The sequence below is a fragment of the Tachysurus vachellii genome, chromosome 18 (assembly GCF_030014155.1).
Source record: "Tachysurus vachellii isolate PV-2020 chromosome 18, HZAU_Pvac_v1, whole genome shotgun sequence".
Lineage (NCBI taxonomy): Eukaryota > Metazoa > Chordata > Actinopteri > Siluriformes > Bagridae > Tachysurus > Tachysurus vachellii.
The window spans coordinates 12194780-12214491 of NC_083477.1; the positions used below are offsets into that span (position 1 = coordinate 12194780).

General features: G+C 37.6%; 1 protein-coding gene across 2 annotated transcripts in view; it reads right to left on the reverse strand.

Moving 5' to 3' along the window:
• The window catches only part of LOC132860673 (Na(+)/H(+) exchange regulatory cofactor NHE-RF2), a 39343-nt gene that overhangs the window by 18213 nt on the left and 1418 nt on the right, over positions 1 to 19712 (reverse strand). For both annotated transcript variants that reach the window (XM_060891936.1, XM_060891935.1), the window contains exon 2: positions 17860 to 18111. In XM_060891936.1, the coding sequence (XP_060747919.1) occupies positions 17860 to 18111 (252 nt within the window). The remainder of the gene's footprint in view (positions 1 to 17859; positions 18112 to 19712) is intronic.

The following is a 19712-nucleotide window of genomic DNA, read 5'->3' on the forward strand; positions in this document are numbered from 1 at the left end:
AAGAAATAAACTGCTGCTGGGAAAATGTATAGAGGTTTTGGGAAAACATTTTCCATTTTCCACAAGTATTCAGTTAATAAAACAAAATTACATGTGGTTGCATTCAGAGATCTGCAGTTTTTCATTTCCTGTTGTTCTATTTGTGCCATGTGAACCACAATAAATGCTACATGGCCAAACAAGGCCAACACACTCACTGAGCTGGAAGTGCATATAAGCACCCCCAAAGCTCCCCCCTATCAGCTCACTGCGTGAAATCCCAGATGAGCCACAGAAGTCAAAGCTTAGCATACAGCAGACCAACTTTATTTCTGCTGACAGCAATGGCAACCTGGGCAGTATTTACCGCTAATGAACCACATAGGAAAAAGACTTGGGGAGAACCATGGATAGAGGACTGACACAGAAATAAAGGAAACATAAAACATAAGGTGCTTCTAGAGCTCATGAGTTCCTTGCATAGTCTTTCTACTAGTGCTGTGTGGTTTTATAATTTAAAAACCATACAGCGTAATAAGGAAATACTGTTAAGTGGCATTTTATTAGGAACACCTGTATACCTACACATTTATGCAATTATCTAATCAGCCAATGATGTGTAAGATATGGGCCAGCAGCTATGAATAATGTTCACATCAACCTTCAGGATGGGGAAAAAATGTGATCTCAGTGATTTTGATGGTGGTGATTGTTGGTGCCAGAATGGCTGGGTTGAATATTTCTGTAATAACATCCAGTGAGCGGTAGCACCATGGACTGAATTACCTTGTTGATGAGAGAGGTCAATGGAGAATGGCAAAAATGCTTTAAGCTGACAAAAAGACTACGGTAACTCAGATAATCACTCTGTACAATTGAGGTGGATGAGCTACAACAGCAGAAGTCTACATAAGGTTTCACTTCTATCAACCAAGAACAGAATGCTGAAGCTTTAGTGGGCACAGACTCAAAACTTGACTGGAAAAACACAGCCTGGTCTGATGAATCTCGATTTCTACTAATGTATACAGAAATTGGTGCCAACACCATGAATCCATGGACCAAACCTGCCTTGTGTCAGCAGTCCAGGCAATATTTCTGGGCCTGTTTATACTCATTAATACCACAGCCTAATTGAGTATTGTTGCTCACCATGTGCATCCCTTCATGGCCACAATTTACCATTTTCTAATGGCTGCTTAGAAGAAAAATTTAGATGGCACAAACAAAAGTCATCTCAATCTGGTTTCATGACAATGAACATAATAGTAGGTACACTGTTATCCAGTTGCTTCCCAGTCTCTACATGTTAATCAAGTAAACCACTTTTGGGATGTGGTAGAACGAGACATTCTCTGCATGAAAGTCTACCTGAAAAATCTGAACAAATTGCATCATATCAACATGGACCAGAATCTCAAAGGAATGTTTCGAACAAGCCATGTTGGAGTGATCTGGCCAGAGACTGAAATTTAAGGATTGTGAGAGAACATTTGTGTTAATATTCGTACAGCTAAACATTTTCAGAGTGTTAGCTTAGATTATCCTTGCATAAGTAAGTTGTATGTAAACTGTGACATCACAAAAATATGATTAGGTTTAGAAAGTTATCTTACAGATCCAAGACAGACAGACCTTGATAGACCACTGCACTGTAGTTGGTTCTAGTGAATTACAAGTTTATGAAGCCTTCTCCTTAAATTTCCCCCTAAATGTAACCCATATGTATCACTCATCTATATACCTTAAGTACACTTTATTTATTAATCTGAAACCATTAGGGACTGTGTAGATGCACTGAATAGAATGCAACCAACTGAACTAGTATGTATATATCTAAGATTAGTTCATCATCCTGTTCTACACCGACTCTACACCCAGTTGCACTCCATTAACTCAGATCTCTATTAATCATTAATCAATTAAAGTTTATTTATCCAGGACTGAAACACACCCACCTGACACCAAATAATCCCAACAATCTTAAAGAATGCAGCTACTGACCCTAGGTCACACAGACTCCCTTTACCCAAGTTGTGCTTAGTTATAATATACCACTCATGTAGAAACAGATGCCGTAAAAATACTCGTGAGAAAGACGGTTCTCAAGAGTTCTCTACACACACTCATAGAAGACACATGTTTATATATGTATTTAGCCTGTAAGCCTCAGACAACTGATATATGAGTGCACATTCTTTCTTTAGGAGGTCATACTGAGGGATTCTTTACATGTGTTGAGTTAAACACACAAGGTAAATGAGCAACATGCTCATCCCCGCCTAATAAGTCAACTTAATTGGCAGGGAGACATCATGGGGTATTTCACAAGCAGTGTAGCACAAAGATAAGCCAAGTTGGTCACTGATGACACATGCAGATCCACACCCCTGTTATCAGTACAACACACACATATACACACCTATTTTCCTACTCTGCCCTGCTGCGTTATGGTCCCTAAAGTCAAAACCAGTCCATTTTAAACATGCATACACACAGATAGGCTCCACAGCAGGGGCCCCACTTATGCAGACAGAACATGGTTTCACCTAACAGTTATGGAGTCTTACACAGGGCGTTCCGGAGCCCCCCTGACCCCCTACCAGGAAACATATGTGGGCAAACAGGATGGACAATGATCAGAGTGGAAACACACACACACACGTATATACACACACTAAGGATTACTCCAACCCCATTTATGCCCTGTTATTCACTGTCTTATATAATCCATACATATATAGACATACAATCATAGGACACAACAAGACATTGTTCCCCATTCTGATGTTTGAGGTGAACTCTTGGCCTGTATTTGCATGAGATTATGTTTTATGTTTATGTTTTACTTCTACTCTGTTGCAGCATGATTGGCTGATAAGATAACTTATAAATTCTGGTGTACTATTAAAGTGACTGGTGAGTTTATACAATCTGTATTAGTTCCATGTGGTTTGAGAGAGAAAAAGTCAAGGTCAAGGAATAAAGTGCTGATAAATTGTGTATGTTACATGAATATACTGAATCCTGGATCATTATTTCCATTAATAGTTTGCAACATTAAGCATCACTAATATCTTTTATACAGAATGTTTATGGTATGTACTACTACATAGTTCTGCCTCCATCTGTTAATCACTCCATAAAAAAACAACAAAAAAAAAACACACTAGCTATTTTCACAACAAATCAATTTACACAAATGCATGTACAAGACGCAGTGTGGGATTGCATTACACTTCCAAAAACTTTCCAAAGCCACATGACTGCCATGAGAAGCATGTTGAATCTATTATCCAGAATTCTCAACACACACACAAATTTGCAGTGTCCAACTGAGACAGAACAGCTATATGCGTCAAAGATCAAATATGTTTTCAAAATGCAGAGCTATCAAACATACATGGAAGATTTTGTTTTCCTGAAGACTAGGCTGAAAATAGAAGACAGTTTGAGCATGCAGGGTTGTAGACACAGCAGATGGAGGTTTTGCATGTGTGATCACAGGTGGGCTGCTCATCAGACGCCATCCTCAACCAGAATCTGAATAAAAGCAAAGTGAGAGCGTATGAATGAGGGCAGAGAAGTGATCATGAAGAATGTGGACTGGGAGTGAGTTCCAAATCATTGTGGGAAGTCATTTTGCTATGCATGTATCAATCTGAGTGAGTGGGAAAGTGAGTGAGTGAGTGAGTGAGTGAGTGAGTGAGTGAGTGAAAGTGAGAGAGATAGAGTGAGTGGGCAGTGAAGACTCCCTTGGTGCGAAAAAAGCCTACGCTGTTTGACCTGCGTAGTTATATCACAGCTGAGTTGGAGAAGCTTTACAAGTGTTTGCAATGGCTCATTCGCAGGCAAGCAGTGGTGATGATGAAGATGATGATGATGATGATGATGATACTGATGATGATGATGATGATGATGATGATGATGATGATGATGATGGACAACACGTGTTGAACCAGAGACTGAACAGATCGTTTCAAAATTGTTTTTCAGAAGGAATGGAAGAACTGCTCAATAATAAAACAGCTGAGAGTGGATGTATTAAGCCAGCTGCAAATACAACACTACTGAATTTTGGCACTGAAAATGCAACCAGTGGGCTGCTCATATCCTATTTTCTCCCCGGTATTGAAGTCTGATCTGAGCCAGGCCTGGATAACGTTAAGTAGGAGATGGAGTAAGATGGTTGATGTGGGGATTAATGATGGGAAGACATCACCAGCGCTGGCTGTCAACAAAGCACCCAGAGATAACAGGGGGAGATGCATGCCTGCTTTCTCACACACTCTGCCCCTTGAACTGTGTTCTTCCAACCCCCCTGCTGTCCATCCTCCTACATACACACCAGTCACAAACAGAGAGCCTCCTCATGCACTGCCCTACAAATGCCCTGCTGAGAGGCACATCTGGACACAACACAGCTGCCTTTCAGTTCTGGGGCAGGAAAAAAGTCTTTAAGAGCATTTAAATGAAGTGTAGAGAAGCTGCAAGGAGAGTGTTGTGTACTGTTTGTGTTGTTTGAAAAACACACTCAAGTAAAGAGCAAACACGTACTTTAATCGTGTTTGAACTTTGCTGTAACTTTTATATGGAATTCTAAATACCTAAATTTCTTATTTCAGAAAGCTGTTATAGTATAATTCATTATACACAACTAAATCTGTTAAGAACTTCCCATAGAACTTGCCTTAATGTGAAAATATTTCTTTCTCCCATTGAAGTACTTTGAAGCAACACATACAAATCCAGCTGCAAACCATAAAGGTAATGTAGTGCTGTCCCTCCAAGAGAGTGCATGTTCTAGAGAGAATTAAAAGCAAAAACAAAGCCTGATTAGCAGGCGTCTTAATATTTCTTAACCAGTGCTGAGATGGGAAACACATGGCAAGAGAAGAAAAAAATGCAAAAAAGTTGTGAACAACAAAAACAACAACAGACATAGCCACATGAGTAATGTGTAAGAAATGGTTCAAGCTCCACGAATGCTTAGCACAATATGACCCTTAACCATGCTTGACAACACATGTCCTTTGGTGCCTGATTCTCTCTCACGTACAATATTTTCCTCATTGTTGTGATATGACATTAGGGTTCATATGTCTCATGTTCTTATATTAACTTGTCACGGTGAACGACAAGAAGGTTCCACATTGTTGACTTTTCCTTAATCCAGTGGTTCTTGTCCCTTCTGTGTTCATCTTCACCCAAAGAAAAACTTAGTAAACGGTTCGTTCTGGATTTAAAATCAAACTACAGCAATATCTGTTTCTGCAATGAAAAACCCTTAAACATGATGCCATCCCTACTGCCATTCTGTGCATGTTCGTAACATTATCACATGACTAGAACACTATCACTATATATACTATATCACTATATTTAATTATAATTTTATATTGTTTGTTTTTGTCTTGACATTTCGAACTGCAACACCGGAAACTCAGGAAACACTGACTATTAATCAAACTCTCATACTGTAATTAAGATATTCATGATTTGGAAGAGCATAAAGCAAGAAATAATGAAATGAGAAGCAGGTTTCTCATGATAATGGAGAGAACACTGATGTGTCAGTGAGTCTCAGCTTGCTAACCATGTGCTTTACTAATGATCTATCTTGCTCACTAAGCTATGTATAAACCCAGATTTACATTAAGCAAATCAAATGGCAAATTAGCAGCATTTTGCTAAAATAAAAAAAAAATAAAAGAAAAAAAAGGACATGTTCAATAACCAGAATGTTGTTTTTTGTATCTTTAGCCTTTCAGGGACAAATATGAGACCAGGATCCTTTGGTAATATTCAGTAGTAGGAGAATGAGCTAAATGAACAGGTATAGCTTAGTGGTTCAATGCTATTTGTGGCTAAAAGAGGCCATGGCCAGTAGCTGTTTTATGAATACTGTGCCAAAAAACAAGACTAGCCATAAGTTTTGTTTAATGGTACAACCACTTAGACCAATATAATAAATGCTGATAGCAAGTAAGCTATCAGTTAGATAAATAATACCAGCTTGTCTTTCTGCTAGTTATGCTAGTCAGTCAGTGATTAGCAAATAAACCAGTAATGCATCTGAAAACAATTTACCACTTACTGCACTAATAAAAGTTTTCAACTGAAACTATCCATACTAGCTGGGAGTAAATAAAATGGTTGTTTTAATTGTATTGTATTTCTTGATGTGTTCTTCACTTCCTTTTCATGATTAATTAACTGAGAGAACACTGGCTGCCACAGACTACATTTATAATTAAATCTTAAACTAGGTTGTAAATGTGGTCCTTTTATCACTTTTAAGTTCTTTCATACCCATAACATAATGTAATACAATGAAATTTAACGTGCATGTGTGTTACTAAGCAGTAGATGGCAACATGTCTGGACGTTGCTCTGAGCATCAACAAGGTTATGTTAAAACTGGACATAGACCAAGTCCAGATCCAAGTCAGGTTCAATGACCTCAACACAAACACTCGTCTTTGTTTACACAGATGTGTGGAGGTGAACTGTGGCGAATAATGACGAATAATGACACTACAATCTCAAAAAGAGAATTCAGCAAGTCTGTATGAACTCAACACACTCTATGTGCCTCCAGATTTCGAGAATATTCTCTGAAAATCTCAGCCCAAATTGCATGTCAATGCTCGACTTCTCTCCGAGGCCTTGCTCCTAACACCTCCTCAGTCCTTAATGGTGCAGACCAGATGTGTGCTTCCAAGTAAGAGGGGTCAAGTGTGGGTGTGCGAGAGCATAAAAATGACTTGCAAAGCCAGGGATTTGAAGGCCTACACTTGGAAAGGAAATTAGACTGAAAAAGAGAAGAATGAATTAGATGTAAAACAGTCAGACTAGAAAATCTAATGTATGTTTCAAAGAAATTTAATTCTCAATGCTTATATACTTCACCATACAGGAGCTCTGTATGAAGATCACAATCATATGCCAACTGACCAGACAAGAGTAATGTAGCACCAAAAAGGTAATCTTTTTACCAGTACACTGGTGTTCAGTCCACCATCATAATGGTAACTGACTTATCTTGCATTTTCAATCAGTAAAAAGAAATTAATTAATTTATCGCCACAAGTATGATATAAAATCAGTCAGGACCCAGTTGGCTTTCAGTGTGAGATGTTTTTACATCTGCTGGGATAACTTAACACAGTATTTTAGTGGTGTCATTTTAGATGCTAGATCTCAGAGAGCAGAAATGGGTTTGATATCAACTTTACTTTAAAGATAGAAACATGGGTTAGGGTTAAAAAAAAATAATACAATTTTTTTTTAATTTAAAACTTATATATATATATATATATATATATATATATAAGCCCTAGTAGGTTAGGTCAAAAAAGAAATACTTTTTTAAAAACAATACAAATTCTTGAACCCTGAGTGTGAACCCCAACGATATGATCTGATGATCTGATTATTAAATTAAAGCAATTTATAATGCAACAGCGCTCAAGCAGGTCTTTATTTGACATAAATATCCTGAAACATCAGCATGCAGTTAAACTGTATTTTGACTTTAAAACATTCCAGTCTCAGTTGATCAGTCATGCTAAAAGATCTGCTCTAGATGTTCTGATGATTCATTGAAAGATTATGTTACATGTTCATTACTCATGCTAGAGATCTAAAACCTTGCATGCCCTTGATTTATTAATATCTAAGAGATATTCACCATCCTCTCTCCTTATACATCTATATAATCCTTTCAGAAATTGGCTGTCTAACAAGATGCACATGGCCATCATGTCAAGGCAACACAATGCGCTACATTAGAAACTTTATTAGAATTTATTAGCTTCATTAAAAAAGTTAATACTAGTAACAACTCTGTACTCTAATAGTAAATTCAGTTTAAATAACAAAGAGCAAAGGTCAGAGACTAGGTTGTATTCTGAAATCTTAAGGAGTCAAGAAGCATGTAAGTGTTGTGAGTAATCTGTCCAATCACAACAGAAGAATATTTTCGGCTAAGTTCTTTTGTTGGGATTATGACTTACTACATGATGTCCTGAGGCAGAGATTTAAGTCCTTTTACCAGAGAGCAAAAACTGAATTTGTTCCTTTTTGGGGTGCCCATGTTCAGCATTGAATTTCTGTGTCATGACACACTCCACAGTAGAGGAAAATTTGTAGTTTTTCATAAGTATGTTTTTAACCTAACCTGCCAGAGGCAATATATTCATAGCAAAGTTCCAAAATAACCCAATACAGAGTTTATGTCTTCAAAGTCAGTGATAATATCAAACCCATTTCTGCTCTCTGAGATGCCACAATTTCTTGTTCATAAGCATCTAAAATTTGAAAGCGTTATCTTCAGCCGCAGAATTGTTGCAAGGTTATCTCAACAAAGGGAAAAACATCTCAAAATAAAAGCCAACAGTGTGAAGACTAATTTTATAATCAAACTTGTTGCAATAAAATAACTCATTTGTTTAAACTTATTGAAAACAGGTGAAGTTGTTGATCAGATGTTCACCGATAGCGAAGCTGCCGGTCACATGACATTTTTCCCAAATGACATCAGTGTAATGAGCGCATGACTGCTTGTCAAACACAAGAATCTGTGGCTGCTTCATCACAACCTCTCATGCTGACTTCTTAAGACAACAATCAGATCTTTTATTTGTTGGCCTGCACAAACGACTTTCTGCTCACTGACTTTCATACAAACACAATAATTTATCTTTTTATAAACTGCAGAGATCTACAACTGTGTATTTGGGTTGTGAAGGAAAAAAGTGATGTTGGGATAGGATGTGATGAAAACTGACCCTGGGTCAGCCTTTTCCTTTCTGATGTCTGATGCACATGACCCCAGCTTTCAATGCAGTGATTTTTTAGATAATACAACCCTCCACAACAGTCTATGCATATTGCAAACTTTCTTTCTGTGGTGCAATACTCTTCAGTCTATTTCAGCAGAGAACAAAAAGAAAAAAGATCAGAGGTAGAGCAAACAAAGTAGTGCACAAAAATGACAGCTGGACCAACTGAAGGAAAAAAAATCAAGCCTTAACAATGAAAGAACTGTTGCCAGTGGAAAGAGACGCCGCCACAACAATCTAAACATCCAGTCCACATCGTACAATCAAATGTAGCTAGGAAGCCAGGAGACATGACTTGTTCTCAGCTTCTATTTATTTCTTCCTTTCCTCTGAGATTGAACTGTCTTCTGCCTGTAATTACTTTTATTTTCTCCTCACTTTGATTCACAGGTTGCTAACAAGCCTTCTCATATCTAATGATTCAAAGTCATGGGTATTGACAATGCTCTAAAATTAAGAAATGGACACAGAGTCAGTCACAACAACCCAGTGTTTATTCTTATGCAGTAAAGGAATGTAGAAATTATTTTCTATAGGATTCTAACAGCACAAACCAAAATGTGTTCCTCTTACACAACAGTGAGTTGCCAACAATATCAGTTCAGTTTGATAAACAGCACATCACGCTTTTTATCAGTTTACAATTACATCTGTGGAACATCCATGAGACAAGTTATCACTTACACTACAGCAGCTACAGTATAAACAGTCCTTCTCTCACCAGGTCCTCATTTTGAACCAGAAGGTTCAAACGCCTCTGTGCTGAAGATTCTATTGTGGCGGAAACTTACCAACCAGTGCAAACTTCTGATGTCAAAGACTGAGAAAATTTCACTGCATTAATGATTATACATTTACTATATTGAGCAAAGCAAGTTATCTGTTTATTAGTAGGATTACTTGGATTATGTGGAAGGTCTCGCATTTACATCCTGGTGCATGAACAGTTTTGAAGAACCTATTATTTATGTTACAGCCAGAATTAATGTCAATATCAAAGCCATGCTGTTATGTTAGTGATGCAATTGCAACTATTATTGTGCTAACTAAATGTGGTAATACTTGTGTTTTATCATTGCAGTCATTTCTGTAGCTGTGCAGCCCCAATGTAAAATATTGTTCGCTCTGAATCACAGTGCATAATGTCTCATTTCTTCCCTAACACTAGCTTAAACCTCCCTTCACCCTTCACCTTAATAACAGAGAAAATCCTGCGATCAAGCGTATTGAAGAATTCCTTTCAATGTTAGTCCACAATTCCATTTACTGAGTGAGGAATTCTGGTTGTTTGAGGTCTGTTGATTCTGAAGTGTGCTAATGAAGTAGTGTATGTCATAGTGGCAGTACTGTACCCTGCTTGGAAAGAAAGCACAAAAGGGCTAAAACTGACCGTCATGAAGGTGCTATTCTTATCTGGAATATAATAAATGCTTCAGCAGATATCAGTATGAATTTCCTTCCAAATTCATGTTCTGATGCCTGATTTTTTTTAACAATCAGTATAATCAACATTACTGAAATTACAGAAATATTATACTGATCACACATAATAAATATGAACAATATTAAGAACACTTAACATTCTCCATTCAGAAACACAGAAACAAACACAGTGCACAGTACTTCATGCACAACTGTCACTTGTGTGATAGATTTCTCAAGAAATTTAAGCTAAAGGTTTCAGCTCTTCAGAAAACACCTGAATACTGATAGTGAAAACCGCCTCAGCTCAACACTCCAACTATGTGAATGTTTAACTAGATGTATTCTCTGTTGCTTTACTATTGACAACTGGTTAGTTCTGGTTAGTGTCTTCTGTCCATTCCTTTTTTTTCTTTCTTGCATTTGTTGCTGGTCAACTGGTGTACATTTTGTCATTTGGTGTACAAGTCATTTGTATTTCTCTTCTTTAAACCTAGCTTTTGAGATTAAAATTCTGCATCACTTAAAAGTCCACTTCTAATGTCTTTCTGTCCGGAGTATGATCTCGATGTCCTGTGCTCGGTGCTGATGTAATAGATCAGCCATCCTCCACCTGCTGCACTGCGGAAGCCTAAATAATCAAAGATAAGCCAATGTGGGGAAAGCACCTGCTGCCTGGACAGTGTGTGTGTGTGTGTGTGTGTGTGTGTGTGTGTGTGTGTGTGTGTGTGTGTGTGTGTGTATGTGTGTGTGTATGTGTGAGTGTGTGTGTGTGTGTGGTTTGAAGAGCCATTTTACGTGTCATGTGACAGCCAGAAAATAATGGACTGTGTTCCATGTTGTGAGAAAATGACACTCAACACTCCGAGACTCAGGAGGTAAAGCAGCACCAGGCCACACTGAATTCAGCTCGGAAGAGGAGAAAAGAATGAGACTCTGGCCAGGCGTCAAACAGAAAGAGTGTTGTTGATAATACACCTTCTCAAACTCACCAAGCATGGGGTCAGCTTCAGTTCAGGGTATGCAACTAATACACAAGATGTACCTAGTTCACCCTCTACCGAGACATTAGATCCATGCTACAGATTTTCTTTTAGTAAGCTCTCCTAAATTTAAGCATCAGATTCATTGTAGTCCCACAATCCCGATCTTGTGTCTGGTACTTTTTATTAATAAATATGGACTGCTTACTACAACATGAAGAGGGCATTTGATGTTTATGATGTAGTTGGTTGATGTGGTAGCCTTGTGGGTAAGGTGTGGGACTATTGATCGGACACGCTGGCACAGCTGGGCCCCTGAGCAAGGCCCTTAACCTTCAATTGTTCAGTTGTGGGTTCAGTGAGATAAAAATGTAAGTTGCTATGGCTAAGGACATCTGCCAAATGCCATAAATGTAAATTTGATGTACATTGCACATACCTGGCTGTACAGTGCCTGCAAAATTGTTTCATCATCCTGAATTCACTAGGTTTTTTTAAATGGGTTTTTTGGTTAAATGACTGAAAACAGGTCTACTTTAATGCAATATATTTGCGATATATATAATATTTTATTCTACAACATAATACGTGAGTGATATACTACACTACACTACACAATGCACTGTCTTGTAGGTTGTACAGAACAACATTTTTTAATTCATTAATATTACTTGTGATTTTATTTGTGAAGATTAATAAATTTTGTGGCATACAGAACTGATTTTCTGCAATAAATCCAAAAGCCAGTGGAAAAATCCTATTGGCTTTTTGTCAAGTCAACGAGGATGATACTTACCTCTGGGTTGGCCTGCAAAAACTAAGTTTTCCCTGAATCACTCTTTACCTTGCTCTGTAAAATTGTGTCACTGTGTTAAAAAGTTTGCTGTCCTTCCCTTAACCAAAGAACATCAGTGAATATACAAGACAAACAACTTTCAATATTTTAAAACTTAGTGTATCCAGCTGTGTAAGGTGATATAAACAATATACAACAATGGTGCAACTAAAACTTTCACGAATTATCTGATGCCTTCACATGAAACGTGAACTGTAAATGATACTACTCTTGCTGTCACACTCTATGCACTTAATATTACATAACAAAAATATATAAATATATTTTGACATCTGCAAAAGAAGCGATATTTCATTTATTCCCCAAAAAACTTTATGCCTTATGGTTTATCCGCCTCAGTCACCTCAGGTGAGGTTTCTTATGTGGGCTTATTGCTTATTGAACTTTTGTTTAATATTAATCTTTGTATAATATTAAACTTTTTGTACTATATTTCTTATGTTCTGTAAAGCTGCTTTGAGACAATGTTCATTGTTATACAAATAAAATTGAATTGAATATATAATTAGTCATTGTTTTAGATTACACAATTTACATATAATAGCAATCACACACAGAGTTTTACAGTGTGGATTGTAGCTCGATGCGCTGATGAGGTAATGGCAGGAAATGATTAGAGTAGTGTTATGGGGTTGGGATTATAGTAGTAGAGTACAGTTAGTGCTGCTGGGATTTTGAAATCCCTCAATGATGATACCACATCCACCCACCAGCAGTCCTGTGCTCAGCAACTGACAACCAATGAAAGATCAATTATAATCACCGGAATAATAAGTGGTGCTATGTTGAGCTGAGAAACGTACTTAGCAACAGATGAATTCCAGATCAAGTGAAGCTCATATCTTTTACTGTTACACACAAAAATCTATGTTCAATCATCTTCAGAAAGCCTTTTCTCACAGTGGATCTGGAGTTTGTCTTGCTAATGCTGAATGAAAGGACTGAACACACCCTAAATAGGACACCAATCCATCACAGGACACCACACACACACATACACACTCACACAAACACTTTCACAAACATTCACACACCTAGGGGCAATGTGAGTATTCAGTCCACCTATCTGTACAATTTGTTGGGAAGTTGGTAAAAAAAAATAAAATAAAATAAAAGGTATATCAAGCTCTGGATCAAAACATGGACCCCTGAGCTTTGAGTCCGTAATAATTCCTGCTACTCTAATATGTTAACCACAAATGATACAGACATTTTCATATTGCTTTGTGTCATATGCGTACTCTAGTAGTATTACAGACAAAATGATCAAATTGTCATTTCATGATCTGGTTCTGGGTATAATTACAACAAAATTGAGCATCTTCGAGTTTTTCTAAACACTGGACATGCTGTCCCGTTCTATAAACTAACTCACAAATGAGCAGGAGAATAAACAGAGAAGGAATGCGGCAGAAAGGAAATAACTGCACCGTAAAAACAGAGCCGCAGCAGAATGGTGGTGTCGTATATCTATTCTCCCTTTCTGACAGGCAAACTAGTCATGGGGCCACAGGGACGCACACACACATACACACACACACACAATCAGCTCTGCCACTGTTACTTTTTTGGCTTCCACTGGACCCAGTGACATTTATGAACTAGTGTGCACTTTGGGGCTTTGAGCCTTGGGCCAGTCCCTCGCTGAGACTGGAAGTGCTGGAATGCTTGGTAACCCAAGGAGTCCAGCTACCATGGCAATAATCAGTCCAGCATATTTTATAAAGTTAATATCACGCTTCATTAAGCTATTTTAAAAATTATTCCGAGGTAATATTGGGATAGACCAATAAATTCCACCTGAGTGGCTCTGAATCCCTGCAACAGATGTTGGTTTTAACTCTGCGAAAGCATTCACATGTCTGTAAAAGCTGGAACAGAGCCAATGTTCACAGGATGAGACTGATGTTCTTTAAAGAGACACAAAGATCCAAACAAATGGCCAAATTTTTTCAAAGAGACAAGCAACTGTCATCAGAGCAATTCACCATGGCCTAGTTTTCCTCTATGACTTCCTTTATACTGAAATGAGGCATTTAGTGAAAACCCCAAGAAAGTCCCAACCACATCAACTCAGTAAAATGTAAAAAGCTAGAAATACAATATGTGAGTTCAGAAACACAAATGTCTGTGATGGTAGATGGTACAGTATTCCGTTAAAAACAAATCATCTATTAATGTCCAATCAAAATCTGTAGTTTTGTTGCAGCTGGTCTGGGAACTGTGCTGTGCCTTATGACTGCTTTATAACTACTGGCCCAAGAAGAACCAACCATGGCTGCAATACACATACACATTTACACATACTACCTGAATCGGCAAACACCTACTGTATGTCAACAGTGGGCTAAAATCCGTAGCCGACATCGTCTTAAGGCATCAATTGTGTCCCAATTGACATATTATAGACTTACACCATGCACTCTGTACACTAGCATTTAGTTTATAAATGTTAGAAGGGCAGTATCATCTCGAATGGTACACTAATACTTTTATTAATAATCAGATGTATAAGCCATTTTCCAGATGATTGCAAATGATGTCAAACACATGTAATGCGATTCTGCTAGCTTTAGCAGAATACTCTGAATTTTTTAAATATTAAAAAACAAGATCTTTTTTCAGCTGCGTGTCGGCCATAATGAAAATTGTTTCTCATCCAGCCTCAGCGTCTGGTATCTCTGCCTCTCTTCCACTACAGAAGCAAAACTGCAAGCACTGAGTGCATGAAGTGTTCTTCACTATAACAATTCAGCAGAAAAGTGCATAAGTACACGAATGGATGCACCAATATACAGATCACAAGTGAAAGTATAACCATTCCATCAGACTGTAAATACATTTCATAGAAGAATTCAAAGACCCTTAATGCTACAAAGACAGAGCATGCTTACTGGTGTCTATCGGATACAAAGTGTTATCGTTCTGGTCTGAATAAAAGGTCAGTGAATCCTTCATGCTGCTCACTAAACCCATGTGAAGTATTCCAGGATTTGACTTGGCACTGTTTGACTTCCTAATCCATTCTCTCTGGCTGTGTAAGTACTGAAGCGGTGGTCCTTCTTATTATTACAGAAGATTCAAAATAACTGTAATTTTAGCTGTCTCCAGAAACAAGGTTTTATAGTATATAATGCTTCCTGACCTGACTAGAAATGCATAATAAAGAGATGATCAGAGAGTTAGCTAGCTGCTAATAACCAAATTCTGCAGGTTGGCTAAAAAAAGACAATAAACTCCCAAAATACAACACTTATTGATGAAAGTGTAGGAAGTGGTTCCAGTTTCTAACCACTATGTCACAGCTAAACCACTAAATGCCAAATAATTGCTAACTGCCAGCACAGGAAAGACACTAAAGATGTAAACTGCAGCTTGAATTCTATTTGATAAGGTTTTGTGGCATGGCTAATGCTAAAACAGAGCCAGAGTCAAATACTACGTGTCATAAACTGTATGAAAAGAGTTTCAATTAAAAATTGAATTCGGCTAGTTATATGAAGTAAATAAAGTTCAATAATTAGGATCAGAATTAGATCATTCGCATGTACTGTACACTTCTAACTTTGACAATAGTTCCAGCTGCAAGGTTTATATTAATAAGGTGATTTTAATTCCTTAGTATCTATATACTGTATTAACAACATAAAGAAGACTTGTACGGTGGATGTTTAATATAAAATGATTTAAAGAACGTGCAGAATTTCTGAGACTTTTTTTAAAAGAAGTCTCAAGCATCAGTGCTTTGTAAGAGCCCGAAGTAAACCCGTAACTGTAGGTTTTCTGACACAGCACAGAAGACGTTTCAGTTTCTCTGAATCCTGACAAACTGCATTTTTTTTCTCTTACTGACTTCAAGAATGAAAGAAAAAAGAGACGAGTGGGAAAACAATTGTTTATAGCGACGCTAACATAACTGAGAACAGGAACTACTTTTTCCCAGATACTCTATGACGTTAAACATAACTATAAACTAATAAAATATACAATATATCATTGTTTAATTAATACAGTTTCTATGGAATAGAAATTGGAATAAAACACTTTATGGGAAAATAATCAACTGTAAATTAATTCCACTCTCCACATCACGTTCCTTACACGGAGGAATTACATTTCTACTCCTCACTGAATTCTTTTCTACTCACTTTCTTTAATGGCTTAGCAACAAATCCCAGCATGCAGTTTGGTCCTACCTCTCGGGCCAAGTCTTCAGAGATTTTGGCACAGAAACCCTGAGCTTCAACAAACACCAATCCTCCGATTCCTTCTTACCAAACTCTCATCCTCGTTAAAGTTTTATGTACGCTCATCTCCTTTCAATCCCTTTTATAGAAAACTATCTCATATGTATACTGGGGTTAGACTTCAATAATAATAAAAAAAGAGTTGAAGGTCGTCCTGTTATACACTGGAAATATTGACCGTGTGCATCAGTTCATCATGTGTACATCATGTGATTGAATTGAGTAACATCCAACGTGTTTTTTTTTCCAACCCCTGAATAAAATCAAACAGTGAGCTCACACCTGAGCTGAGAATCAATCCCATGATGCCACACTGTATTACCACTGTGCTTTTCCACCATGCTTGCTTTAAGTGATGAAATTTAAATAAGCAATGACAACACATTTTGTTAATAATGATGTTTTTATGTAATCTATACATAATATTTTTTCTTCAATCTGACTGGCCTTATATTCATATTATTATTTCTATGTATAAGTCAAAGACTACCTATACTGTAAGCCTTGGTCTGTAATATGCTTCTTCTTAATCTAATAGTTGGCTTAGGATGGACAAGAGACATTAAATATAGAGATCTAAGTCATCTGTTATATCTGCACTATCAAATGCTCTACTGTCTTCAGACTTTGAAGTGTTTTTCCCTCTTAAACAGATACACACCTTTGCAAAGTAAAACACACTACATACAATACACACTAGATTAAACTGAGGATGAAGTCTAATGTAAAATGAAAGTAAAGGTGAGATCTTCTCACAGAAAGAGAAACATTTCCTTCGTCGTTTATCAACATAAACAGAATGATTAGATAGAGAAACGGGAGTAGTGTATAATCAGGGTTGTGGAAAGGCAACGCTTTATCAGACTCATTTGTAATTAATCAGAAATAACATGTCTGTAGTCTGTCTTTTACTCCATAATGTCAAAGGGTCAACCCAGATCGACAGAAGGTCTTTACCTCTGCAGAGGTTAACATCTGGACAAGATGCAGCTTTGTAAGTCAAATGATCTCCTCATCAAACATTTTACTAACCAAGCTGAGGTTAGATGTAATTGTGCTTTAATGTTTAGAAACATCATTATAGTGTCATTTTTGCAGAAAACATTTAACATTTCTATTTAAATATGTTTAAGGATGCAGTTGCCATCTATAACACTGTCCAAATTGTGTGTCATATATCACTAACCATCTCTGGCTCCCTGCAAGAAGTCACCTATATTCAAATAGCATGGCTTAGACAATGAGGCATTTAAACATGTAGACTACATTTAACTGGAAAGAGCTTGAAAAGTTGTACAAATATTGATAGGAACAAGTGAAATTTTAGCAGTTCAGGCAGAAGATTCTTGCTTACTGACAAAAGGAAATTTGCAGCACTGCAAATAATACTCCCTAGAGACTATGGAACTCAGATTTTTCCAGGAAAAAGGGAAAGAAAACAAGATAGTTCAGAACTTACAAACCTAACAAGTCACCCAAAAATACATCTACAGAAACAACTCTTTGTATAAAGATAAAAGTTGTACCTTTTTGGTAGCCCGTGATTGGGCCCTCCTGCTGGGTTTTGGTATCTCATGACCAGTTGGCAGTTTGGACATGGAGTTGTTCACCCGCTTGCTGGGGGTCGATGGAGGGGAGGAGGAAGAGGCTGATGGATTAACTCGCACAGCCATGTCCTCTGTGCAGGTGAGGCGCAGACTGCGCAGGTACTCGTCTGTCTCACGATCCACCACCAGCAGCCTGGTTTCATACTCCGTTGCCTTGATCCTTTGAACCACCTGAGAAACAACAAACAAGCGCAGAAACAATAGAAACATCAAAACTGACCTCCATCCAATAAAAAGCTTTGGATTTTCCCCCACAAGTTTTGTCACGGCCCAGTTTTAATAGGATGAAATGTGCACAATAATATATATGAAACTTAATAGTAGCCCTTGATGGACTGGTGTTCTCACCTTTTGCCTTCAAGGATAAAGCAGTTACTGAGTGAATACACAAATGAATTTACTTCAACGTGGCTAAAACATGCACAAATCCTACATTTTAGCATAATTTTTAAATTGAATAAACATTTTTTAGTACCGAAAACTAGCCAGCATTTTGCAATAATTGCAATCATCACCAACTGTAGCTGCATTATGTCTAGAAGAGGCCTCTTAAAAAAGGAACCATCATCAAAGCCCTAGTACTGTAGCCTACCTCTGAATGCCATTCAAACCCTCAAATTTCATTGTCATATTAAGCCGGTGATGAAGAACAGACACACATGCAGTGCTTTCAAGTGCCAGCTTGAGACAACCAGACATCCAGAACCATTTTACTGAACCAGCCGTTAGCGTGATTAACGATGTTGATCTGAGCTGGACATCTTGTGCTTGGAACTAAACTTAGTCTTTTTTTTAGGAGGGTCACATTTGGGATGTGTATAACACCTAAAGACTTTTTCTATCATATACAATATGTGTCACAATAAATATGAAACATTTAACAAAACCATAATGCTTTGTTTAAATTTAATATTTGATCATTATTAACAGAGAAGAAAGAATTCCGTAAAAACAGTAATAAAAATGTGGTTTGCAAATTTGAAAATTCAGACAATTTTTTTTTTTATAGTTGCCAGTTGCATGTAATCAGTTTGTAAATATGTTTATATAAAAATGTCACAAAATATAAACAAATAAATAAGTGGATTGTAACCCATACTGCTGAACTCTAAGGGCAGGAATGATGTGCTAGCCTAGAAGTTAAGGAGTTAGACTACTGCTCTGAAGGTCATGAGTTTGAATCCCAGGTCCACCAAGCTGCCACTACTGGGCCCCTAAGCAAGGCCCTTAATCCTCAGTTGGTATAAACAGAAATAAAATGTATGTCACTCTGGATAAGGGTGTCTGCTAAACGCCATACATGTAAATGCTCATTTTCAGACCCTTTACAGTACAAGTCAATGCAGCTCCACACAAACACACACACAAACAAACATATGCTTATATATTGACACATTTTAGTACTGGGTGGCATATTGGTGTAGTGCATAGTGTTGCCCCCTTACTCCAACTACAGGGTCTGCGGTTCTTCTTGACCTAAGGTCTGTGTGGAGTTTCTGTGCATGGTCTCCACATGTCTATGTCTCCAGTTTCCTCTCTCCTCCCTAAACATGCTGTCAGATGGATTGGCTATTCTAAATTGCACCTAGAATGTGTGTATGGTGGTGTCTGAGATGTGTGTATGGTGTTCTGAGTTCTGCCTGGTGTCCCATACAGATTGGATTCCAGCCTTATGCCAAGTGTTCCTAGGATAGGCTTCAGAACTACCATGACCCTGACCAGGTGAACAGGGGAATACTGAAGAAAAATCAATGAATGAATGAATAAATGAA